At 39.4% G+C, this 22,605-nt stretch overlaps 1 protein-coding gene across 6 annotated transcripts in view; it reads left to right on the top strand.

Annotated features, from left to right (window-relative positions):
* The window catches only part of BMPER (BMP binding endothelial regulator), a 148,903-nt gene extending 126,611 nt beyond the window's left edge, over positions 1-22,292 (top strand). For all 6 annotated transcript variants that reach the window (XM_019285473.3, XM_039548177.1, XM_039548175.1 and 3 more), the window contains 2 exons: positions 14,167-14,297; positions 20,371-22,292. In XM_019285473.3, coding sequence (XP_019141018.1) covers positions 14,167-14,297; positions 20,371-20,552 — 313 coding nt within the window. In that variant the 3' untranslated portion in view covers positions 20,553-22,292. The remainder of the gene's footprint in view (positions 1-14,166; positions 14,298-20,370) is intronic.
* The last annotated feature ends 313 nt before the right edge of the window (positions 22,293-22,605 follow it).

The raw sequence follows: 22,605 nt of genomic DNA, 5'->3' as shown, positions 1-22,605 counted from the left end.
AATTTGTTTGGGAAATGCTTTGCAGTATTCAGATAAAAGGCACTCTGGATATTCAAAGTATTATTACTGCACAGCTGGTGGTCTACATGCTGCAGATGTTTCTTCCATGCTGTTGCATGGTTACTTAAGTGGCTTCTTAGTGCAGATGTTCATGAGTGAGCATGCACAGCCTCCTCTGCCGATGTTTTTTGACACGGATTTTATTGCTGCTTGACTTTTGATCTTGAAAAGAATATTCTTCCACTGGTGAGGTGCTACGTGTGTGTATGACTACATCCCTCTTGGTTCAGCTTCCACTGTGAACAACAGCATCTGCAGATATTTACTGTGGGCCTTTCTCTTTAGCCTCCATTTCCTTCTGTGGCTTTTACTCGTTCCCACAGTGTTTGACTCTGGGGATTCTGACTCTTCTGTTAGTACTCTATCACCATCAGTCTCTTCATGCAGACGTGATGATTCCCTTTGTACTCTTTGCCCAGATGGGATCAAGAACTTCATTGCATCTTGACTCTTTCTTTCCTTGGCTGCTGCCACTGTTACATAAATGGATCTCTAAGAATTTCTGGGCTTGCCATTCACAATCTCTCTGAAAAGATTTGAAGATAAGATGAACTTCTAATTTCTTCATGTTCTGTGCTAGTCTTTCTTACAAGTGGAGAGAGTTAAGGTATGACTTCAGCTGACATCCACATGGAATGTGCTAAACCTGTGCAAATTTCCACAGCTGTATGATTTCATTGACCTATTTGGTGAGAGAACTAATGCTAAAATTTATCTTTCTCTTGCTTTGCTGTATTTCCAGCAAATGGAAGGATATCCAGTCCAATATAAGGGCAACTAAGTAAAAAAGATTTTTGTCAAACCTGAAGTGCAGTGCATAGCCTATTGCATTACTGACCTAAGAGTAGAAAAGGACCAAACCCGTACCCACACACTGCACACAGAAAGAGGAAAGTACAGCAGAATGATACTGGTTCTGATTAACATAGACTTTATTTACAAGATTCACATGGCAGACAGAGAGGATTTGGTACAATATACTGGACTGTTTGTTCTGATAAGTATTAAAGAACTGAGCTCTCTGGACAGCATATTAAAGAGCCACAGTCTTGAGGCTTAGAGGAAGGTGTCTTGATCTTTGTGAGAAAGCAGACGCGTAAAGCTGACTTCATCTAGACAAATAACTTCAGAAAGAGATATCCTTCTACTTTTTAGGCAGAATTCAGCATAAATCAAAAGGCTCAGTCTTTACCTGTAAAAATTAGATCTGAAAGAAAGCTTGAGAACGCAAGACCCTGGCTGTGTTGTGAGGTGAATTGCACCTTAAAGACTTTCTCCTTTCCCCTGATCTTTAAATGTGTAACAATTTGTCAGTGCTCATGAAATATTCTAAATTATATCTATGGAGACCATGGCTACCTCTAATACACAGAACTGATAGACCTTATGCAGGTAAATACCTTCTGACCCTACTGAAGTGTCTTATTCTTTCTCTGGGTTCATCTTGGTAAGCGTAACTTTCATTCTGCCTCTCTCGTGTCTCTGAACTATAAAAATTGCTACACACATATATAACAGGATTTACTCCACCTAACTTCCCCACCATTGCTGCTCCAAGAGGATAGACTTATGGTGTTGCTACTTGTCCAGATTCCCATATTTTTTCATGCTTGACTGCTGGTACTGCAGTTGTTCCTATTCTTTTGGTGCACCTATTTCTAATATTGATGTACCCAGTATCACTGGAAGGGTGGAGGGAGTAGAGTGGGAAGGGGGAAAAGAGCTTCTAATGTTCTTTCATTACTCAGTTCATCTCCCCTGTTTCATAACCAATACCTCTTCCCCTCTTCTAATATATTCCTTTGCTCATTCTGGTTAGGAATTCTGGCTGAAAACAAGTCATCATATGAGTAACATTTGAATTCACGTAATCTCGTTCATTATGATGTGATCATTTGTGACTTACTATTGCTTGATAACAAAAGATTGTTTTGCATATGATAAAAATTATATTAAATCACTGTCCCCAGAATGGAGGCTGAAAATCAGTGAGGAGGGGCTTTTACTCTCACCACTTTGGCTTGAGTTTGAAGTGTTTCATACAGTAGCTCTGCTAGGACCAAGCTGGGCTTCCTTACTAATGTAATAAAACACAGACCATCCTAAGGGGATGAGAGAGTTGCATTCCAAAACTTGCACTGCAAGTGACCAAAGTTTAATGGAAAATGTTGAAAATATTCTATTAAAAAACAATTTTCCTCCTACATATCATACACTATTTTATGCTTTCCCCAGTCCTTCCTTTTTTTCCTTACTGGCACAAAACCAGGATCTTTGTTTTGACAGAGCTAATCCACTCATGCTTTCATATGGGCCCTCAGGCTCCCCACCTGTGGAAAGATCCATGGGAGCAGAAAAACTACTGAGTGAGTTCCACATGCTCACCTCAAAGGGAAGAAATCAGTGGCCTCACAAAGGTATGGACTGTAAACGTTGTGGTTCCCAAGGACCCATGGAGAACATGAACACAATCTCCCACACAATTTCCAGCAATAGCTTTTCCTTCTTCATTGCCTTTTGGGATTTCTCTCTCCATCTATCAGCTGGGCTTCTTCAGGAGACGTGCTGTATGGGCTGCTTTGCTGCAGTTGCGCTGCCTCCCTTTTCCCAAAGCCTGAAAGGCACACTCGGGGCTGACAATTTCCACCCGCAAACCTTGCTGGTGAGAAAGGATATAGTAGCTTGCAGCCCCTGCCAAGTTTGACAGCAAGCTTCATAACAAACTGGTACAGCTCTGAGATCTCTCTGCTGTTTCTGCAGGGAGGCCAGGGAAGATTTTATAGGGTGAAAAGTGATGGAGAGAGAATGAATTGCCTTGAATTGTGACTCCATCAGGCAGCATGTTCAAGGTAGCCAGCATCGAGCACTGATCTGTTCCATAGTCTCTGCCCAGCCAACAAAAAGAGGCAAAACCATATTTAGATGTTTAGTACTTTGTATACAAGACTAAGCCCAGAATTTATCTTAGCATCTTTGCCATTGGACATGCCCCCCAGATGAACAGGAAAAACAACCATTATTCTGTGCTAGGGAACGTTTGCTCATGTGGCTGTAATTTTGCATTAAAATCTGCCGATTTGCATCCAAGCCGCCTTTGTATCTAGCCAAGTAAATGACCATGCCCAAACCAACTCACTGGAAGGTAAGTTTTGAGAAGAAACCTTGGCTCTGTCTGCTCATATCATCCCACTTCACCCAGAATTAGGTCATTCTGGCTTTATAACATCGAACCACATTTCTGTGGTTCCCAGGACAGGCTGATATGTCTTGGAGTCACTATGTCTAGTACAGGAAATTTTAATTCATAGCGTTTAAATTCAGAAAGCTTGAATTTAATGTTCAGTGGTGTCCTGAAAGAGTCTGGGTCCTTCAAAGCCTTGAAGTACAGAACTGAAAAAAAAAAAGCTGATGACAATTCTGACTCTTGACTCCTGTGTTGTCAGCAGGAAAATCCCCATCCACTTCACTGAAGCCAGCTTTTCATCCACTGTGTTTTCATGCTCTGTATGGTGTTTTGCACTTGAGACCTTGCAGTCAGGAAGGTTAAAGAACTGTGGCAGTATGCAAAGCTCTCTGCATGTGAAGTAGCAGGCTACGTCAAACTGACCAGAGAGCAGAAACCAGGTCTCTGCCTCCTGGCTGAATCCCTGTCACTCTGCTCACCCTCTGCCTTTGGTCTATTGAATCCTGAATGGGACATGGCAGCACTGCTGCTGTTTTATGACAGCCGTCCTTGATGGGCCTCACTGTTGGGGTGCCAGTCAGGCTTTATGCCTGCCAATGCCCACGTGGTCTTGAGAACATGCAGAGCAAAAGCAAAGGTGCCTGAGGAAATGTAGAGGCAGGAACTAAATATTCATCATGAAAAGGTCAGCCTTGCAGGAGTCAGGGTAACCCTGCCAGGACTGCAGTTTTGCATTCATGTGTTTGAATCCTGTCTCAATCATGCTTTATGTGCCTATGTCTTTGTATGGGTCTGGGCCAGGACCACACAGGAAGCCATAAAACCGAGAAACAGAGTGGTTTTTTTTAATTTTTCAATTCAGGTAAACTGACTGTTGTGCCACTTCATCCAAGTCCTATTTTTAGCAACTACTTTGATGAAGAGCAAAGAGGGAGACCTCAGAGGTGAAATGCACTGTGAGGATGCAATTGGCTGGAAGGTGACATTCTCCATGAGTCTGACTTTGCTGAGAGGAGAGTTTGGCTCTTGTTTTCTAAAGAGAGCAAGATGAAGGAGAAAGCTGTTTTCTATATAGCAGTCCTATCAGGTCTTTCCCCTGCTCTCTTTCTTTCTTATTCTGTCTGGAGACAACAACTTTTTAAATGCTCTGCAGCCACCTAGAGGAAAAAACCTGCTTGATTGAAGTTAATTTTATATGGATTAAGCCAAGGAGTGGGCTTTGCAGAGTTTAAGAATGTGAGTTTCTAAACTAGCCAGCCTGTTTATTATTATATCACAAGACCTCCTTGGAAATATATACAGTGAATCATCATCAAAAGCTGAAGATAACTTCAGTTTATGTTTATAGTTCAGAAATATTTCCTGCTTCATGTTCTCATTGTGCTTATTATTGGATATGACATATTTTTATGAAAGATAGTATAGCAGGGCCACAATACATTTTGTCAGTAGACAGAAGGAGATGATCTGGTTTGAATTTTTATTTTGAAGATTTAAAACCTGTATCATTTTATATGTTTATCTGATGACTATGACAATATGCTTTTGGTATATCTACATAGTTTATATTTCTGTAGGGCCATGACTTCAAAACCTCCCAATAATTTTTGAGGTTCTAGCTAGAATGTTTATAAGCTCATGCAAAACCTCTGGCTTTTCTCAGTTGAGGGCTGTCACACAGAATACACTAATGGGCTCTCTGTCTACCAGAGTGAAAGCTGATGCAGTCATATTAGAACCATTTAGTCCATGCCATGTTCATTTGCACTGTGTGAAACAGAATAAAAAAGTTTAACTGTTGACTGAAAGTACTTTAATGTATAAAGTTGGATATTACAATGTGTCTGTCTTTTTGAAATGGAATTAAAATTAACTAGGCTTTTTCCTTTTCTAGATAGGATATGGCAGTTCAGTCTCCACTTGTGCCTAAAGAACTAGAGAGCTGGGGGATGTATTCTCTAAAAATCAAGTCTAGACATGGAAAAAAAAGATAAAATTTTATGTCAGTTACATAATGTAAAAGATCATAACGATGATGGATTTTCCTTGGTAGCTGTGCCAGAGGACACTGAAAATTCCATTATGATGGAGTGTCTCTGTCATAAGGCAAATTCACTTTAGCAGTGTAAGTGCTAAGCTAAGCATTGCATGCAGTGAATGGAAATGTAGAATAGTAATATGGATATTGAAAAGGTCCACTAACACATTCTCCATTTCTTTTCCTCTCTTAAGAAAGACTCGATGTATGCATATGATGTGGTCAGTCGAATAACTTGAATACTGCAATGTTATGTCAGAACAGGATCTGTAATAAGGAATCTTACTGGCTTAAGAAATCCAAAACATAATGAAATTTAGGAATTTTTCTTGTGGCTTGGGAGAGAGGTGATTCTGCCCCTCCACTACTCTCTCGTGAGACTCCACCTAGAGTGCTGCATTCAGTTTTGAGTCCCCAGCATACAAAGGACATAAACTTTTTTGAGCAAGTCCAGAGCAGGGCCACCAAGATGATTAGAGGGATGGAGCACCTCTCGTACAAGGAAAGGCTGAGAGAATTGGGATTGTTCAAGTCTGGAAAAAAGAAGGCTTCAGCATGACCTAGTTGTGGCCTTCCAGTACCTACCTAAAGGGAGCCTACAAGAAGGATGGAGAGGGACTTTTTACAAGGACTTGGAGTGATAGGACAAGGGGGAATGGATTCAATCTATGAGAGTAAGTTTAGCTTGGATAGTAGGACAAAAGTCTTTACTGTGAGAGTGATGAGGCACTGGAACATATTGCCCAGAGAAGCTGTGGATGCCCCATCCCAGGCAGTGCTCAAGGCCAGGTTGGATGGGGTTTTGAGCAACCTGGTTGCGAAGGTTGAGCAACCTTTGAGCACCCATGGCAGGTGGAACTAGATGATCTTTAAAGTCCCTTCCAACCCAAGACATTCTATGATAAATGATGGGGTACTGGAAACACAAAGTAGGTCAATTTGGCCATAGGAAATCAGTGATGAGCACATAAGCTGTACACCTCAGGCCCCTGGACCTATGAAAGGTGGGATTTTTGGTAGAAAATCCTTTAGGAGTTGACTTTCCTTCTGAATATTAAACTCATAGAGCATCTATAGTGTTTTTTTCCAAAACATTGCATAAATGTATGATAAGCCTTATCATATAGCTTTAGATATACAGCTACTGTTACCTTTGCGAGTTTTGTGATGGATGTTTGCAAGTGGATGACTACAGATATTAATTAACTGAAGAAATACGTATCTTCAGAAAGCAGGTTCTAGCTTTTGAACCTTCAGTGTCAGATTCCAGGTCATACTCCTAAATTTGGTTCTCTTATCTTATTGTTGATCCAAGTATTTTATTGCAAATTAGCTCTTTATAAGGGGTTTGGAAATTCTGCTCTAGTGCAGCATTATTATGGTCCTGGCATTTTCCAGCTAGACATGCAATCCACAGATCATACAACGTACAGGCAGCCTAATCCTTTTTGCAGTAGTCTCTTCAAAGAGGGTGGAACAAATTGTATTTATACTACTCCAGTATGCAAGTAAAATGAGAATATTTTTGATGGGTACTTTTCAGTGTGATCTTGGGCAGTTGTTTGAAATGGGTTAAAAATCTTATGCTGTATTTCCTCTTTATTCCAATAATTCCAATTACAGAGTCATATGTAATGTGCACAGAGAAGTGTTTTTTAATTGTTTCACTTCGAGGTATACACTACATATGAACTCAAGCCACTTGAGTTCTCCTGCATACAGATATTTATTTCAAATGCCAGGACTATTTGTTTCAAATGCCATGGCTGCACAATAAAGGTGAAACTCTACACAACTGAAACATAGGAAGAGGAGGTGAAAACTCTCTTCCATTTTCTGAAAGTGTGTAGGAGTGCAAGGGGTCAGCTCTTCCACAGCTGTGGGTGGCATTTCCATATTCTGTTGGGAGTTTTTTGGGCAAAAATCCTTTCAAAAGGTGGCAAGTCAGCTGCTCAGCTGTTCTGTAACCTTCAGCTCTAGGAAATATTCTGAGTCATACCAGATGCTTCTTGGAGTCCAGCATGGGACTACATTGTCTTCCTTAGTCATTGTTCAGCTATTTCCCCATGGAGGAATTTTAGCCAGCCTTTCCATTCTCAGGACAGAAAGTACAATTAAAGCCACAGATGCCTGTAAGGATCCAAGCACAAGATGCAAAAAGCCTACTTGACACATTAGTATGACAATTATGAAGAAAGAAGTAGGTATGGTTGCTGTGCCATTTCATTCTTTATTTGGTTCTTCTTCCTTCCTTCCTTTTAAGTGCATTTACCACTGGTACTACATATTGTGAGAGATCATAAATAGGTGTCAGGGTAGTGCTGTCTTGACAACTTCTATTTCATGAGGTTTTAAAAAATGCTCCAGAATGTTTCATTATTAATTTTGCCATTTTCTTGTGGATAATGTTGGTTAAGGCAATGAAACACAATTCTGGCACAGCATGCTCTTTATATAAAGTTTAAAAATACATGCAGAACACTCTTTCTGGCTTTATCCAAAGGCTTTCGGATAATATTTTTAGCAGCACATAGTGTAGGCTTGTGGTGATATTGTGCAGCACAATATGGTTTTTTTCAGAGGTCTACATGGACATTCATTTATTCAGTTTGGAAAATACCATTTTTGCTTATCCTTTGTGAGGGAAATATGGGTTCTGATTTTTTTTTAAGAAGATGTATACGCAAAGAAATCAAAATTGAATTGCTGTCTGTCTTTGCTATGTTGGAAATAACCAGCAGTAATTACCACTTGCATTGAAAGCATCCTTTTCCCATGTTGACTCTAAATAACTGCTTTGGAAAGGTTCCTTGGCAAGGCAGGGATAGATATGGGTATCTTGTGTGATTCTGTTTAATTATCTGAGTGCCAAGTCTATATCTGGACCAGGAACAATGACAATCACAGTTTAATTAGGACTCCTCAGTGTGTGTGTAACATGACTGCTGTGCCCCAAAAATCTTAGATCACATGCAGCTCTTGCCCTTTGATGGAATTGTGTATTTTATAATTCTCTCTGCTTAGCTCATTGTGGCAATACAGTCCATGGTTCAATCAAAGTTGCACAAAAATCAGGAATCAGGATGAAATTTGAATGCGTGATTCAAATGCCTACTACTGCAAACTCCTCCTCTGCATTCTGCCAAAAACAACAGTCATATTCTCAAGCATTATGGCCAATGCTTTCTTTATAGGAATGAGATTTCCCCAATGGAGCGGATGTGCCTGCAGTACATTTGCTATGCACAGCTCACCGAAGATGAGCTGTGAGTTCCCTTTCTGCTCCCACACTTGTAGGGATTTTTTGGAGCCTGTTCAGCAGTGTGGGAGTTCTTCAGAATGGGGCAGTCTCCAGTACAAAGCACACATAATCTGCTTGCCAGTTTTTGTGGACTCTTATTTTCACACTTACCAGAAAAAAGGGTCAGGGCACTGATGATTTAACTTTGTTATGGATGCCTTTACCAGATTCCCAATTAAAGACAGTGTTACCAATGTTAAGATGTGTGGGAAAGGCACAGAGGGAGCATAGACATGGTTACCTGGTCTTGGAAGAAATGATCCTTGAAAATGACTTTGCTGCATAAAACAACAATCTGCTCCCCAGGCAAGTGCTTTGAATGAATACTCAATAGATCTGTGTTTTCAGCAGCCTCCAAAACTACTCTCTTTGAGTTATTTGCTGGTTTTGCATTAATATTAGTAAACTCTGGAGAAAGAAAGAATGATCTCGGGCCTTTGATCTCAACCCTCAAAGCCATAAAAAGTCTCCAGCTCTACATACTATATTTCAGTACTTCAGTAAGGCTAATCATGCACAGGCAGATGAGACAGTTTGCGATAGCAACAGCACAAGACTTTCCCTTATGTATTGGAAAATGGCTCATCTTCTTATCTTCTTACCTTGTGAAATGTCTTTTCTATCTGGGGCCATAAATAATGGCAACTTATTGAACTTTGTAGAAAAAACAGCCCAAACAAATTTTCTCATAGCAACTTAACTACTGGCAGAGGCTTTAATTTTTCCTAAAAAATTAGGCCAAGCTTGTACTAAAACTCTGATTTGGCATACCCAAGAAAAAGTTATCCCAGGAAGTCATGTCTCATAGGATGATGGGGCTGGAAATTAATCTTCCTCTCTAGGCAGATGACTCTTCAGGCTTTGAAGTTTGCAACTGTACAGCTTATTCCAGCTGTAGAGGACAAAACCCATCACCACCTGATGCTTCTTCATATACATAAAAGGTATGTAGTGATGCACTATCTCTAATTGCTTTTTTAAAATCCCTTGAGATCTTCTGATGGAAAGAGGAAGATGTTATTGTTTTCCATCTGTGTGGAGCAACTCGAAGGTACCAAAACGTTTGAAAAATGCACTGCATCATACTCCTGTGGTGAAACATGGGGGAAAAAATAAGGGCCTCCTGAAATGGTTGATTCTGGGTTTGGATTCATGTGTATTGCAGAGGAAAATTAACTGCTGATGTTCAGCAAGTGAACATCTGCAATTTCAATCCTGTGTGGCACAGAGTAAGGCTGTAGGCTTCGTTGTTGTGATCTTTTCTTTTTCTTTTTTTAAATACTGCATGTAGCACAGGACTCTGTTCTTTGCCCTTTGTGGGACTTGGAGACTTTCCATGGTTTAATATGAAAAAGGGCTGTTGCTGAAGGAGTGTACTCATCTAGTTTTCTTTGAAGATGTGGCAGCAGAGTGTGTGTTTGTCTCCTTCAAGGGTGTGTCCCGCAGCTGCCGGATGCCTTCACTTTCATGGATTTCCCCTTGCAACAGTTTGTGATTATACACACCCAATTAACGCCATCTCTGACACATACCCTGCAGGCAGCACAGACAGCATCAAAAGGGTTCACACTTGGTACCAGCCGAGGACTCAGGGGCTGGCTGTGCTCTGGTGCTTATTTGGAGCAGGGATGCCAGATAAAGTGCACGGTCACATCCAAGTGTTTTTCTTTTTGTAAATGTAAATATGTCCTTAAAATAAATGTAATTTTCTTTTGGACCACAGCATCATTGCATCTCTGTATGATTTCATTGAGGGCAGAACTAAGGCTGCCTGAAGTATCTTGTTTGTATTTCCATAGCTAGTAAAATAGCTTCATTTTATAAGTAACTTGCGCTGCAGTCTTCTTGTAGGATTATTTCTGTCTGACTGCAATGTTTTGATGGTTAAGTTTCTAATATGTTTTTACTTCATTTACGCAAATGCTTTGTTCTTGGTAAAGAGCCACAATACCCCAGAAGACTCAAAGTCTCCATTACTGTGCAGTACAGTAAATTGTCAGTAGAGCTTCATTATTGGCATAATTCCAAAGTTTTACTAAAATACTTTTTTTTGTTGTTTGAACAGTCCAGTCAGATTACAATACAGATAAGATGCACATACATGCAGTTAGTGTCACCAAATCTCTTTATCAGATTCAAAGGAAAAATGATGAGAAGGCAGAATCTGGGGGAGCAGAGAATATTTTTTGAAATATATCTCTGGAGAGGATAAAAAATTAAAAACTGTGGGCATACCAAAGTTTTTTGCAAAGGGAACGGATTAGGTTAGTACACAAGAATCAGTTTTTCAATTTACTTGGTAAATCATCCCATAATAGCTCTTTAACACAACTGTAGCAATAGTAAATGTGAGAAATGTAATTAAGTGCAAGAAGTAAACACCTTTTGATAAAAATACAGACCCAAAATCGAAGCTTCGCCATGGGCCATCAGCAGGTCACCCTCAGAGCCAGCCCACAGAGAATGGACATCTTTTACTTCCATGTCCTTGCTCACAACTGCCCTTTCATTAGGAAATAAAAGAAGGTTTTATTTTCATTCACTAGGCTTGGCAGCTGTGGACATAGGTTTTTTACTCTCATTTTTGATTTAACATTAATTAATTCATTTAATTAACCGTAAAAATAATTAGAAATTGTAATTCATTAATAAAACTGCCACAATCTGACGATGCCTCCTCATCTAAGCCTAAGGCTTGAGCCCAGCAGCTGTAACCAGGATTAAAAACTTAATGAAAATAAAAATTACAGTGGCAATTAGGTATGTAATGAATCAATGGTTTGTGTTGCACAGGGTGTGCTACCTTCCTCAGTGGACACCCGTGCTGAACACTGTAGCAAATAGTGCTGAGCCAAAGCTTAGATGTTTCTCTCTGGAGCCTGTCTGGATGTCCATGGCCATTTCAGTGCCAAGGGTTAATGGTTAGTATTGCTCACATGTATATAGGAGCTAAGCTCTGCACTCTCAAGGAGCATAGCTGCCCTCCTGCAGACTGGGAACAGTGCCCTCCCGCAGACTGGGAACAGTGCCCTCCCTTCCCTGATCCCTCAGACTATGCCTAGGCTTTGCTGGGGTCTGTGCTAGCCTTGCCATGAACATGTTAACTATTAAAAAGCTTGGGTGATTCATGGTGAGCCTGGAGTTTTCCTGATGTTTCATCTTTTCCTGATGCAAGCACCTGAGGTAGCTGTAGGTTCGTTGACTCAGTGCAAGAGGTGGCATCCCTCTCCGGGTAATGGAAAAAAAAAAAAAATTATGCTCTAAAAAGCAGAGGCAGTATCTAAGATTTAGGGTCTTATAATTTCTAAGTCAAATAAGTTGGTGAACATATAGCCAAGCTGATACAGGCAAGCATCCCTAAACAACATGGACATCAATAATAACTAAATCTGAGTGGAGAGCAGTGAAATGTGTTTCATAAAAGGGGCTAGCACAGAAACAAAACTATGATAAAATGGTACCTTGATCATCAACTATTTATGGAAATTATATACAGACTTTGTTTGTGATGATGATTTCTTTCAGTAGCAAGCAAGCTTCTACTTCACTGTAAAATGAGACATGCACCTCTTAAATTGCATGGGGTATATGGAACAGTGCCTGCTGCGGGGATACTAGGAAGAGATCACAAAGACATGTTGTGGCCAAAGGAAACAGTGTGATGTTATTGAGTGTGTCACGTAAAAAGGTGACCCTTTGTGCTTATACAAGGTCTTTTATCAGCTGACAACATCAAACCATGCCAAGGATGTTGTGCTAATCTATTCCTTGCCTATCAGCTGTGATGTGCATACAGCAACATCTGTTACTGGAAAAGATGTAAAGGGACCTACCGCAGGTCTAAAGTGAAATAACATTACATTGTCCCTAGAAAGTAAAGTTATTGCAAGTGAAAACAACTGGTCTGTAAATATGAGCATGTTATATATTTGATCTAAAACAATTTTGTTTATTCACAGTGCGTATATATCAGGACAAGTGAATCAAGGACAAGTAACCTTCTTACGTTAGCACTTGTGTTAATTATTTGTCACCGTGGTTTTTTAGGTAATTTTATATTGAGGATCCACTGAGAGTAAATTTATTGAACTCATGAAAATGTCAAGCAAAACTGTCAGGTTTAACCATATGAATGGTCACTAAAGTAGCTGGTGACTTTGGCAAGGGGAAATACTTCTCTTTAAGGGGCACTGTTGGACTTAGAGAAACAGGCTTGTCTGTGTTCAAAGGATCACTAATCATTTCTCTTAGTTTTGAATAAAGGGTTCTCAATTACTCTAGAGCATTGTATGGGCATTAGGGGCTCCTGATTACTTTGACTGAGGTGCTTGCACCTTTTCCAAGCTATTACCTCTTCTGCTGTAGAGAAAGTTTTTGGGAAACTAAGCCTATATCCATCCTTTTCCTATAAACAATTCATATTATGGTCCACAGGAAGAGCAATTAACATGAAGAGCTCATTTTTTATTTCAACCCTTCATCTTTGCAAGAGGATTTGTGCCTTTGTCCTTTCAGAAACAGGAAAGCCCCTGAACATGCAGGGAGCAGGGGGCTCTTGACCACTGACACCCAAGGTTCATGCACAGAGCACCTTCAGTGGAAAGCAGAGGAACTGAGGGCATGATTTTCAGAGTATGCATTCCCTATACCTTGTCCCTGCCTTTTAATGATTCTGCTGAAAGCAGTAGATGCTCAGCATTTCTGAATTCACATTCTACACATGCAGAAACATCTAAGCATTTTGCCTATGCAGAAACCACTGACTGCAAATCTCTTGGCCCTTGCCAGTTATATTTTAGGTCTGTGCCAAATGGGCACATGTTCTGAATGAGCTAACTTGAAATATAGTGGTGACATCCACAGTAGCAGTTTCACGTAGGGCCGTGTTAGCAGCTTTGCTCCCTGTCATTGTGGTGATTCCACATCATAATGCAATGGAAGAAGAGACTGGGTGGTATGAACCATGCTTGAGGGATTTCCTAGCATGAAACTGCTCAGTTATGCTGCATCACCCCTGTTCCTTTGGAGTATCTTAAAGTCTGGTACTTAGTAGTGATGCTGGTGAAAAAACAGGCATATAACTATTTTCATGCCTTCAAAGCAGGAGAGTGTGGAGGTAACCTGGAGAGAAGGCATCATCCCTTGCATGGAGGGACATGTGCTCATTGCCTACAGAATTCATATACTTAACACTATTGCTATTGATAAAATTATTAAATTATTACTTTCTAAGAATAAAAAAAGTTTTTATCTTATATTGACACAAAATCATTGCAAAAATGGAGTTTGCCTCCTCCCATTGTGGTCTCAGTTCTTTCTACCTGACATTTCTTGGGTCTTCTCAACTCCCTGTTTCTTTAAGGTCCCCTGGTGCTCTGGAGACTTCTCTGCATCAGAGTAGCACACCAAAGAAGAGATGAGCCCTTGGGATGTAACCGCAGGGATGCCTTTAACTTTCTTGCTATTCAGCACAAGTTCCTGTGGCATTGAATGTCATGTGACTAGAAAGTAAAAACTCCCAGCCTCGGGCAGATATCTGCCAAAGCATTCCTTTCTTATTTGTTTTGGGGCTTTGTTCTGCAGGTCCTGTGTGACAGACATGTGTGAGTGTCCGATCCATAAAAACTGCTACTGTGAGTCATTCCTGGCATATGCCCGAGCCTGCCAGAGGGAAGGGCTGAAAGTCCAGTGGGTGCCGGAGCAGAACTGTGCAGGTAAGCATTTTGGGACTGCTGCTTGGTAAGCCATTGCATATGCTAATAGGCTACTATCCTACTACCCTTTTACTGGTGAAGTAGGATCAAAAATCATACAGGAATTGTACCAGCTTGGAAGTTCTTGGAAGTTTTTCTTTCAGGATACGTAAACTGTTGATTACAGAAAATGTTTAAACTCCTTTGACCTCCTGTCATAACATAGTTATATTTCTGGAGACAACATGCGCATACAATTGCAATAGGTTCAACAGGGAAAGAGGAGCAAATGTATTTAGTTGGAATATTAAAATGCAAACCTGCATTAATTATTGCATTTGGTCCGTATTCGCTGTGTGCTTAGGACTGCATTCATTGCAAGTAATTGTGACTGATTGTTTCCATGAGAAGCAGTGGCCTGTGGTTATGGGTACTTGAACTAAAATGCAATATTGCAGATGAGTATTTCCCCTGATGATGGTCTCATTAATTTAGGACACTCTGTAATGGCATTGGTTTGCCTGGGAACGTATTCAGATTTATGTAAAGCAATTAACAGTAGTTGAAAAAAAAAACCAACAAAAAATGAGAGGAGGATACTCAGCGCTGGTCAAAGAGCTATTATTCTCTGGTCTATTTTGGTGATTGTGTGTGGCACAGGGTCTACTCTCTCAACTTCAATTTCCTTTTCTGTTGAAGGCATTTTAGCACGGATGGGTGAGTGACAGAGCAAATTACGTTTGATTTACTGTTCCTAAGAGATTCGTTTTTTTCTTACAAAAGTTCATTTTTTTTTTTCTTTCAAAGGAACAGGACAGTCCAAACAGGGTGTTGTTGAGTGAAAACCCTATTCAAGGATGTGGTCTTAGACAGCACTAGTAGTGTATATCATTTTAATCTGTTGATCTGGTACCAGATCCATGCAGAACCTGAAGCAAGCATCCTGATTTTTTTTCCAAAGCACTTCACACCGAGACCTCACTGTGGCAGATGCTGTAAAAAGAATAAAAACTCTTTGCTAGCAGCCCCTGCCTTAAGGAGTTTATACAAGTGTTGACTTATCACGACTTAACTAATTGAAGCTTCATTTCACAATTTTTTTTCTGGCATCTTACCAAAGACAAGAAAATTTTCTGAGGCAAAAACAGTCCTTGAGAGAACATTATGAAAGAATTTAAACACACAGCCTCCATTAAAGCTAATGAAAGATGTTTTTAAATCAACATGAGTTTTTTAATCTCTTCTACAGGGAGAGGGGTAATCTTGTTAAGCAGAAAATATAGATAAGCTCTATAAGTCTAAGTACCCTCAAAACAGTTATTTAAGTATCCAGTGTCAGATAAGTAGCACCATTTTCTACAGTAAATCATACAGTAAGCATTAAAGTGTATCCACTGCTTTCCATATGGTCCAGTGGCCAGCATCAAGATTTTAATCTTTAACTTGCCTTTTTTCTCTCCAAAACGAATAGTTGCAAATATTGTGTCCCAATTGCAGATGAAAGTTCATAGGTGGGAAACAACATATCTGTAATAAAACTTCAGCTTTCTGTGACTTTCATTTCCTGCTTGAAATTTCATAGCTGGTGGGATACTTGCAAGAGTTGTGTTCTGAAGAATATGGAGTATACTTATTAGTAAAGTCAGGTTTTAATTATACTTTTGTGTGTTTTAAAACCAGATCTTGTGTGGTTGCCAGTTGCTCTACCCTAACTGCTGTAAGCTTAGCTCATTTTTATAATCTTCAGGAAACTTGTGTTGTCTGGAGGGCCAGCCAAACAGGATGCTCAGGAGGCTGAATTGCATGTCCTGTTCCCTACATGCTCTTCTCTCTCCCCCAGTGCAACAGCTTATCCTCCTCTACGTTATTCTGCAGAATACTGCTGCTCAAGGTTTACTGTCCTATGAGGTTGACTCGTTAAAGGGAATGTCAGCTGTCATTTAACTGGAGGAGTGAAAAGTAGAAGAGAATGAGTAAGGAAATTGGTTAGGGTTGAAAAAGGTTGGTGAGATCCACATGGGAACTGAGAGGGTTAGGAAAAGGATATGGGTTGCCATGGAAAGTAGTGGGGAGTGAGACGTGTTAGGATGGGCATAGGAAAAAATATGATTTTTCAAGGAAAGGTTAAAAAACCAGGAGAGCCAGCATGAGGGAAATAAGAAATAAGAAAAAGTGATACGTGGAAGAGGGAAAATAAAGTATAGAAATAGAAGGAAGAGGTTTGAAAAGGAAAGGAGAAGGAAAAAAACGATATATATATATTTTTTAACCCAAGAAAGGTTAAACAAGAAGTTTATAAAGTACAATTAAGTAAACTGAAGTGGTGAAAGGCCTTGAGACATAGTAATTTAACACTGCATTTCTGAGGACACCGAGAGGAAGAAGACTCAAGGATGGTAGAAGGCAGTAACTCCCTGCCATGGGCATGACTACACCTGCAAGAATGCAAAATGCGCTGATGTGCTGACATGCTACAACAATTTCATAAAATCTGAACCATTCTCTCTTTTCCTCTGTGATCAGTTGAAGTGGGAGAAGATGAGTGTGTATCTGATTTTGACTCTTCTGCTTTGACTCCCTTTCCTGCTGTAATTTCTAGCCAGTGTCACTCTTTTTTGCTGCTGTATGTTGCTTTCCTTTAACTGCTTTATTCTGTATGTAAATGTATCAGGAGGGCTATTCTGGCTTTTTGGTGGAAGCCTACTGAAAACTGAAAGTTGAAAATATTAACATGAGTGTATCATGGGAAGGTCAGTGCCCAGATCCATGGGCTTTAACTCTCTTAGAAGGAAATGTTGTGAATTGCAAGCACTATGAGTGACATTCCATTTAAAAGTGCTACAGAAGACCTCTCAACTGTGTAACACTAGCAGAAGAACCCAGAAGATTCATTGATGCTCAAATATTAGTTCAGAATTTTCTGTGAAATCAGATTTACCAGATATCATCAATCAAGGGAATCCTTCAGCAGTTATGTTACATATTTTGGCTTTTGTGTTGGGGAATAAGAGTTCCTCCTAAATAATTACGTCCATGTCTGCAAAGACAGGCACGGACAGATACAAGCCTCCTCTGTGAAACTGCCAAAGTGGTTGAACTAAACCAGGTCTAGTCTGCAAACTGTAGCCTTATTAGGCAGGGTTTATTAGCTCAGGCACAGTGCTGTATTTATGTGACTATATGGCTTCTGGACTGGAGCTGGCTATTATCCCGCCAACTCAGAAAGTGGTCTGAGGAAGCTCACATCTGTCATGACAAACACATGTTCTAGAAGAAGAGTGGAAAAATCCTGTTGGGACTGGTAATGTTTCAAAATACAGTATTAATAGTAACTTTTGTACGTTGGGGTTGGGTTTTTGATTTTTTTTTTTTTTGCTAGTGTACTAAGGAAGAAGTTATTAGTAACAGAACTCAGTTCTTTAAGAGAGGAATTTGTCTTAAAAGACGGGTGCAAAGACACCACTTCTGTTTTCCATGTTTACATGGTAGTGAATCACTTCAGCAGATCCTGGGAAGCCTTCTGCAGAATGTCTTTATTTTTATATTTTAAACTGTTGATGAAGTGGAATGTTCTGGATCAATCACACCACATGTTAACAACTGAATCACTCAACAATAAAAGCCATCCGGGGAACTTAAACAGCAGCCATTGTACTTTTCTGATTTTTCCCTCGACAGCATGTTAATAATGCCATTATAGGCTGCCTACAGCAGAAAATAGTCATCATATCTTCTACATGGCATCGTCTGAAGGATAAGGAGGTGTTTTGATGTCCCACGTCCACGTGTGGTAAAGCAGAGATGGGGAGTACTTACAGATGCCATGGCTGCCGAGGGCAGGCTGTAATATGTTCTCATTTGCTCTGGGGTAGAGACGAGGAAGTGGAAAGGAGGCCTTAGCCAACTTTCCTCAAACCTACCGGCTGAGGAACCAAACACAGCTCAGGTGGAAAGAACAGGCCAGCTATTACTGCAGTAAACCTTTGTGGGATGAAACCTGTGCAGCCTTAAAATTGAAGCTTGTATTCCTTTCTATATTGGAAACCACATGTGCTGAAGTCTAATGTTTGTTTTTGGTTGGTCAATTAGAGATCCTACAAAGGGAAGCTCATTTTCAGAGAGGAAGGACAAAAGCTTCTAATAAAAGGCTCCCGTAAGATAATTCACGCGGTGTGCGGACAATCACTCACCATCCTTGAATGTCTTGCTCTACTTTTCTAGACTGTTAATATATTGTTTGCAAAGCTCCTGGGAGATCTGCACTTTTTTGTTTCCCCTCTTACAGAGATTCAATCTCTATTCTTAACACACTATGTAAGTGTAGAGTTTCCTGGTAATCTAACATTTTATTCTATGCTTAATATTGCTTCTGTGTTTTTCCCACCTTCTAAATTTCCTGTTTCATTTAAATTTTCTTTTCTAAATATTTTAGAATAAATTTTGTTTATTCCTTATTTAGTATGGAAGGAAGTTACCATGCAGAGCAAGACAGAAATGTAAAGATGGAAAAATATTCTCAAAAGATCTATGCCAAAAACTGAGTAAGCCTATCTTGAACATAGCTGACAGATAGATGTTTGTTTCCAACCGGTTCTAAAACAATGTTCAATTAAAGATGTCTCACAGAGTTTCTAGGTAGGTTGCTCTTGGTACTTTCTTATGCTTAAAGACAAAAAGTTGGGTTTTTTTCTCCCCTGATATCTAATATCCATCTAATGTTCAGCATTTGATTCTCTGTAACTCCAGGGTCATTTTCCTCTGTACTATCCATTTTTTACATTTTTGTGTTTCTTTATTAATATCTGTGTCCTAAGAATTGTGTACGCATTCTTGTTATAATTCCTTCTTCAGGACTGCTTTTCAGATATGCATAAATTCCATAAAATGGGCAAGAAGTAAAACTTGCAAGAAGCTGATGCTGTTTTGAAGATCCCTTAGTGGTGAAAAGGAATACCTTAAATTTATGATGCCTCAGCAATAAGACTTCTATCCTCTTTGATAAAGTCATATATATTTAATCAATTTATATCTGTCTGTTTCCTCTTTATGAATAATAGTAGTACTGTAATGACACTGTAGGTCAATCCTCACAACAAAACAGTGTTTTCTGTCCATAACAAAACTGTTACTTAAAAAATCTTGACCTTCAATCCCTCTCAAAGTTGAAGAAACCTCCCTAGTACAACCGGCTCTTTGAAAATGGCATGAGATGATTCTGGATGCTTCAGAGTCCCTTACCATCTATGGAAGGTTTTATCAGTCCTTGTTTTTGCCATCAGCACAGCTGTTAAAAAGTATAACAGACTTTTATTTGCCATTGAACTGTGTATTATTCTCCATACTAAAAAGGCAGGATATAAAATGTTGAGAGTTTAAATATTGATCTGGAGGGGCTATAGGGCTTTTAGCTGAGCCTTCAGTAGTCCTTTATGTTGAAAATGCATTGAGCTGTCAGCTACATAAATTAATGAGTGGATACTGGAATCCTTAACTACAAGAATCCTCACTGTCAGTGATACCTTGGTAAAACAAGACAAAACATGGATACAATAAATTTTAAATGTTTGTTTGTTTGTTTGTTTTAGAAATGGTGCTGCTGGATTAACAGCATTGATTTGGTTTGCTGCAATATGAAATATAGAAAGTATAATCTTAGGATCAGAAATTCTAATCTGGTGATTCTCTTCTTTCTGTGGGAGTGGAACTGATAATAACTGTCTGTCCTTGTAAATGCTTCAGAAATCTTTGATAAAAGGCATTGTAATAAATAAGTGTGTTAATCCTTTAATATAAAGCATAGATCTGCATATAGATAGAAATCTTGCCAAAGCATTATATACCTTTAACTGTGTTAAAATTCTAAAAAAGTTAATACTGCTGTGGACTTGATAGCTTTTGATAAGGAATTTTGCTGCTTTTATATTTATGATGTAATAGAGTGGAATGGTTTTACAAGTAATTTTTTCCTCTAGATAATTGTAATGCCAAAATGTGCTTTTTGATATTTGGAGTAGAAACTAAGCAAACAGATAAGTAAATTTCCTTGTGGGGCTCTGTGTAATATGCATATTTTGTTCCTTTTAACTCCTTTCAGCAACCCAGTGTAAACATGGCGCAGTTTACGATACCTGTGGTCCGGGATGTGTCAAAACATGTGACAACTGGAATGAAATTGGACCATGCAACAAGCCCTGTGTTGCAGGGTGTCACTGCCCAGCAAATTTAGTTCTTCACAGAGGAAGATGCATCAAACCAGTCCTGTGCCCACAGCGGTGACATTCGTTCTCTTTCCATGGACACTGATGCGGGTGGTCACTTACCTCTTTGACGCTCACAGCCAGTGAAGGACTCCAGCTGTTTGTGTGCAGATTCTGCAAGGTACACATCTACTCACAGAGTGTAAATATGCTCCTCTGTGTGTGCTTGTGTGTCTCTAAGTACACACACATGGCACCTAGAAAGATATATAAATGTATACTGTGTGTATGTAGACACATGTACTTAAGTGCCCTATCTTAAGTACAACCCATATATTTATATATATGTCCACACACAAATATACATAATTTCTATATACCATAGAAGGATGAAGTATAATATGTATATTTTTTGCTATAAAGTTTATGTATTATTATTTCTAGGACCCTGATCTGTAAGTCATTGTATAAATAAACCAGGTGTTTTTAATATAATATTGTGGCATGAAAAGATTTGATGACTTTGCCATTGTATAAGTTTGTTGTTTCCAAGGAGACTTTTTTAGGGCCATAGCAATGCCAGGCTGGATTAGTTTCAACACAGAACCTGGATTTACAGTTGTACAGGAAACACATTTCTCTGGAGATGGAGGATTTATCTAGGCATATTTCATGTGTACCTTAGAGCTGCATAGTGATTGGTGACAGTGCTTAATCAGGCAGAGAAAGCTGGGGATTGGTTTTTATGCTTTACTGAAATAACTGTGCAAAATTATTTCCAAAGCTGGTTGGACAATGGCCAGGATAGAGATATTTCTTTCTGGAACGGCACCAAAGAGTTAGGGGCCAGATTTTCAGAAGTGTTTGGCACCCAACAGCTCCCTTTGAAAATGTGACCACTTCCCATTTCATATCCTAATGCCCCATGTCTGTTATTGTGTTTGGCAGTAGCCATGAATACACAATGAGGAGCTTGAAGAAAATATTCATGTACATATTAGCCCCTTAAACATGTTTGAAACGCCTAGGTTTGTTTCATGTCTCCCCCAAATATTACGCAGAAAGCAAATCCCACTCTGAAATGTTTTATTTCAGTGTGCGTTAAAACATAAAATAATGCCAGGCTTAGTAACTCATTTAATTTATCAGCATGGTTTAGAAGAAAGACAATTTCACCCCACTGAAAAACAGTAGAGAATGTCAAATGCCAGTTGGAGAACTGCAATTTATTTCCATAGTGGTCTTTTGGTTGACGTTTAAGAACATGTGGGCTCTGTGAAGTTTGCGTGACTTTTGAAGTCTCCCAGGGGAGCAGCAATAATATGCGATTTCATTAGAAACTGTTAAAAAAGCCATACAACTTTCTCAAGCCTGAAGGGACAGGGGGCTATTTTTCTTCACTTTAAAGCCTCTTGTAGAGCCTGATGGAATGGTCTCTGGAGATGATAGAAATCTTTGTACATCTGATTTAGGTTTATAATGAAGTAATATCCTCCCACACAGCTACTTCCATCATGCCTTGAATTGAAATTGCACATTGTAATGCTTTGAACAACTTTCTCCTTTAATTCTTTTCTCTCCAGGAATTTAAGCAGGGCCTGAGTTTACAGTAAGTGAGTGGGTAAACACTTGAGTTATACAACCTGTCTGTAATCCTACCCTGGAGGAAGATGCTGAGTGAACCTGGTTAACTTAGACACCACACTATCCAAAATGCTGTACCACCACAGTGTTAAAAAGAGCTGGGCATATAAAGCCAAGAGTGTTCCATGGATGTTCATCCAAATTTTAAATAAACTCAGCTTGATCTTTTTATGTCCCTTTTGTGTTCGTTTTCTCGGAAAAATCAAATAATTCCGTTTTACTGGCAGAGAGGGTTTTGAAGACTCACACAAGTGCACTGGGAAGCAGTTTTATGTGGCTCATGTGCTAATGGAATGGCAAAGCTGAAATTTAGAACAATTGCAGTTGGCTGAAAGAGTTAAAATATAAAATGGTAGTCATTAAAATGATTTAAAGCATCAGTTAGACCAAAGAGCATTTCAGCCTGTGAGCTTTCAATGCTGAGATGTGCGGTCTAAACCATTAAAAAGAATATTTGACTACCTTTAGTTTAGGACAGATTTTAATTA

The sequence above is a fragment of the Corvus cornix genome, chromosome 2 (assembly GCF_000738735.6).
Source record: "Corvus cornix cornix isolate S_Up_H32 chromosome 2, ASM73873v5, whole genome shotgun sequence".
Lineage (NCBI taxonomy): Eukaryota > Metazoa > Chordata > Aves > Passeriformes > Corvidae > Corvus > Corvus cornix.
The sequence above is the reverse complement of the archived record's forward strand: the minus strand, read 5'-3'. Positions and strand labels throughout refer to the sequence as shown.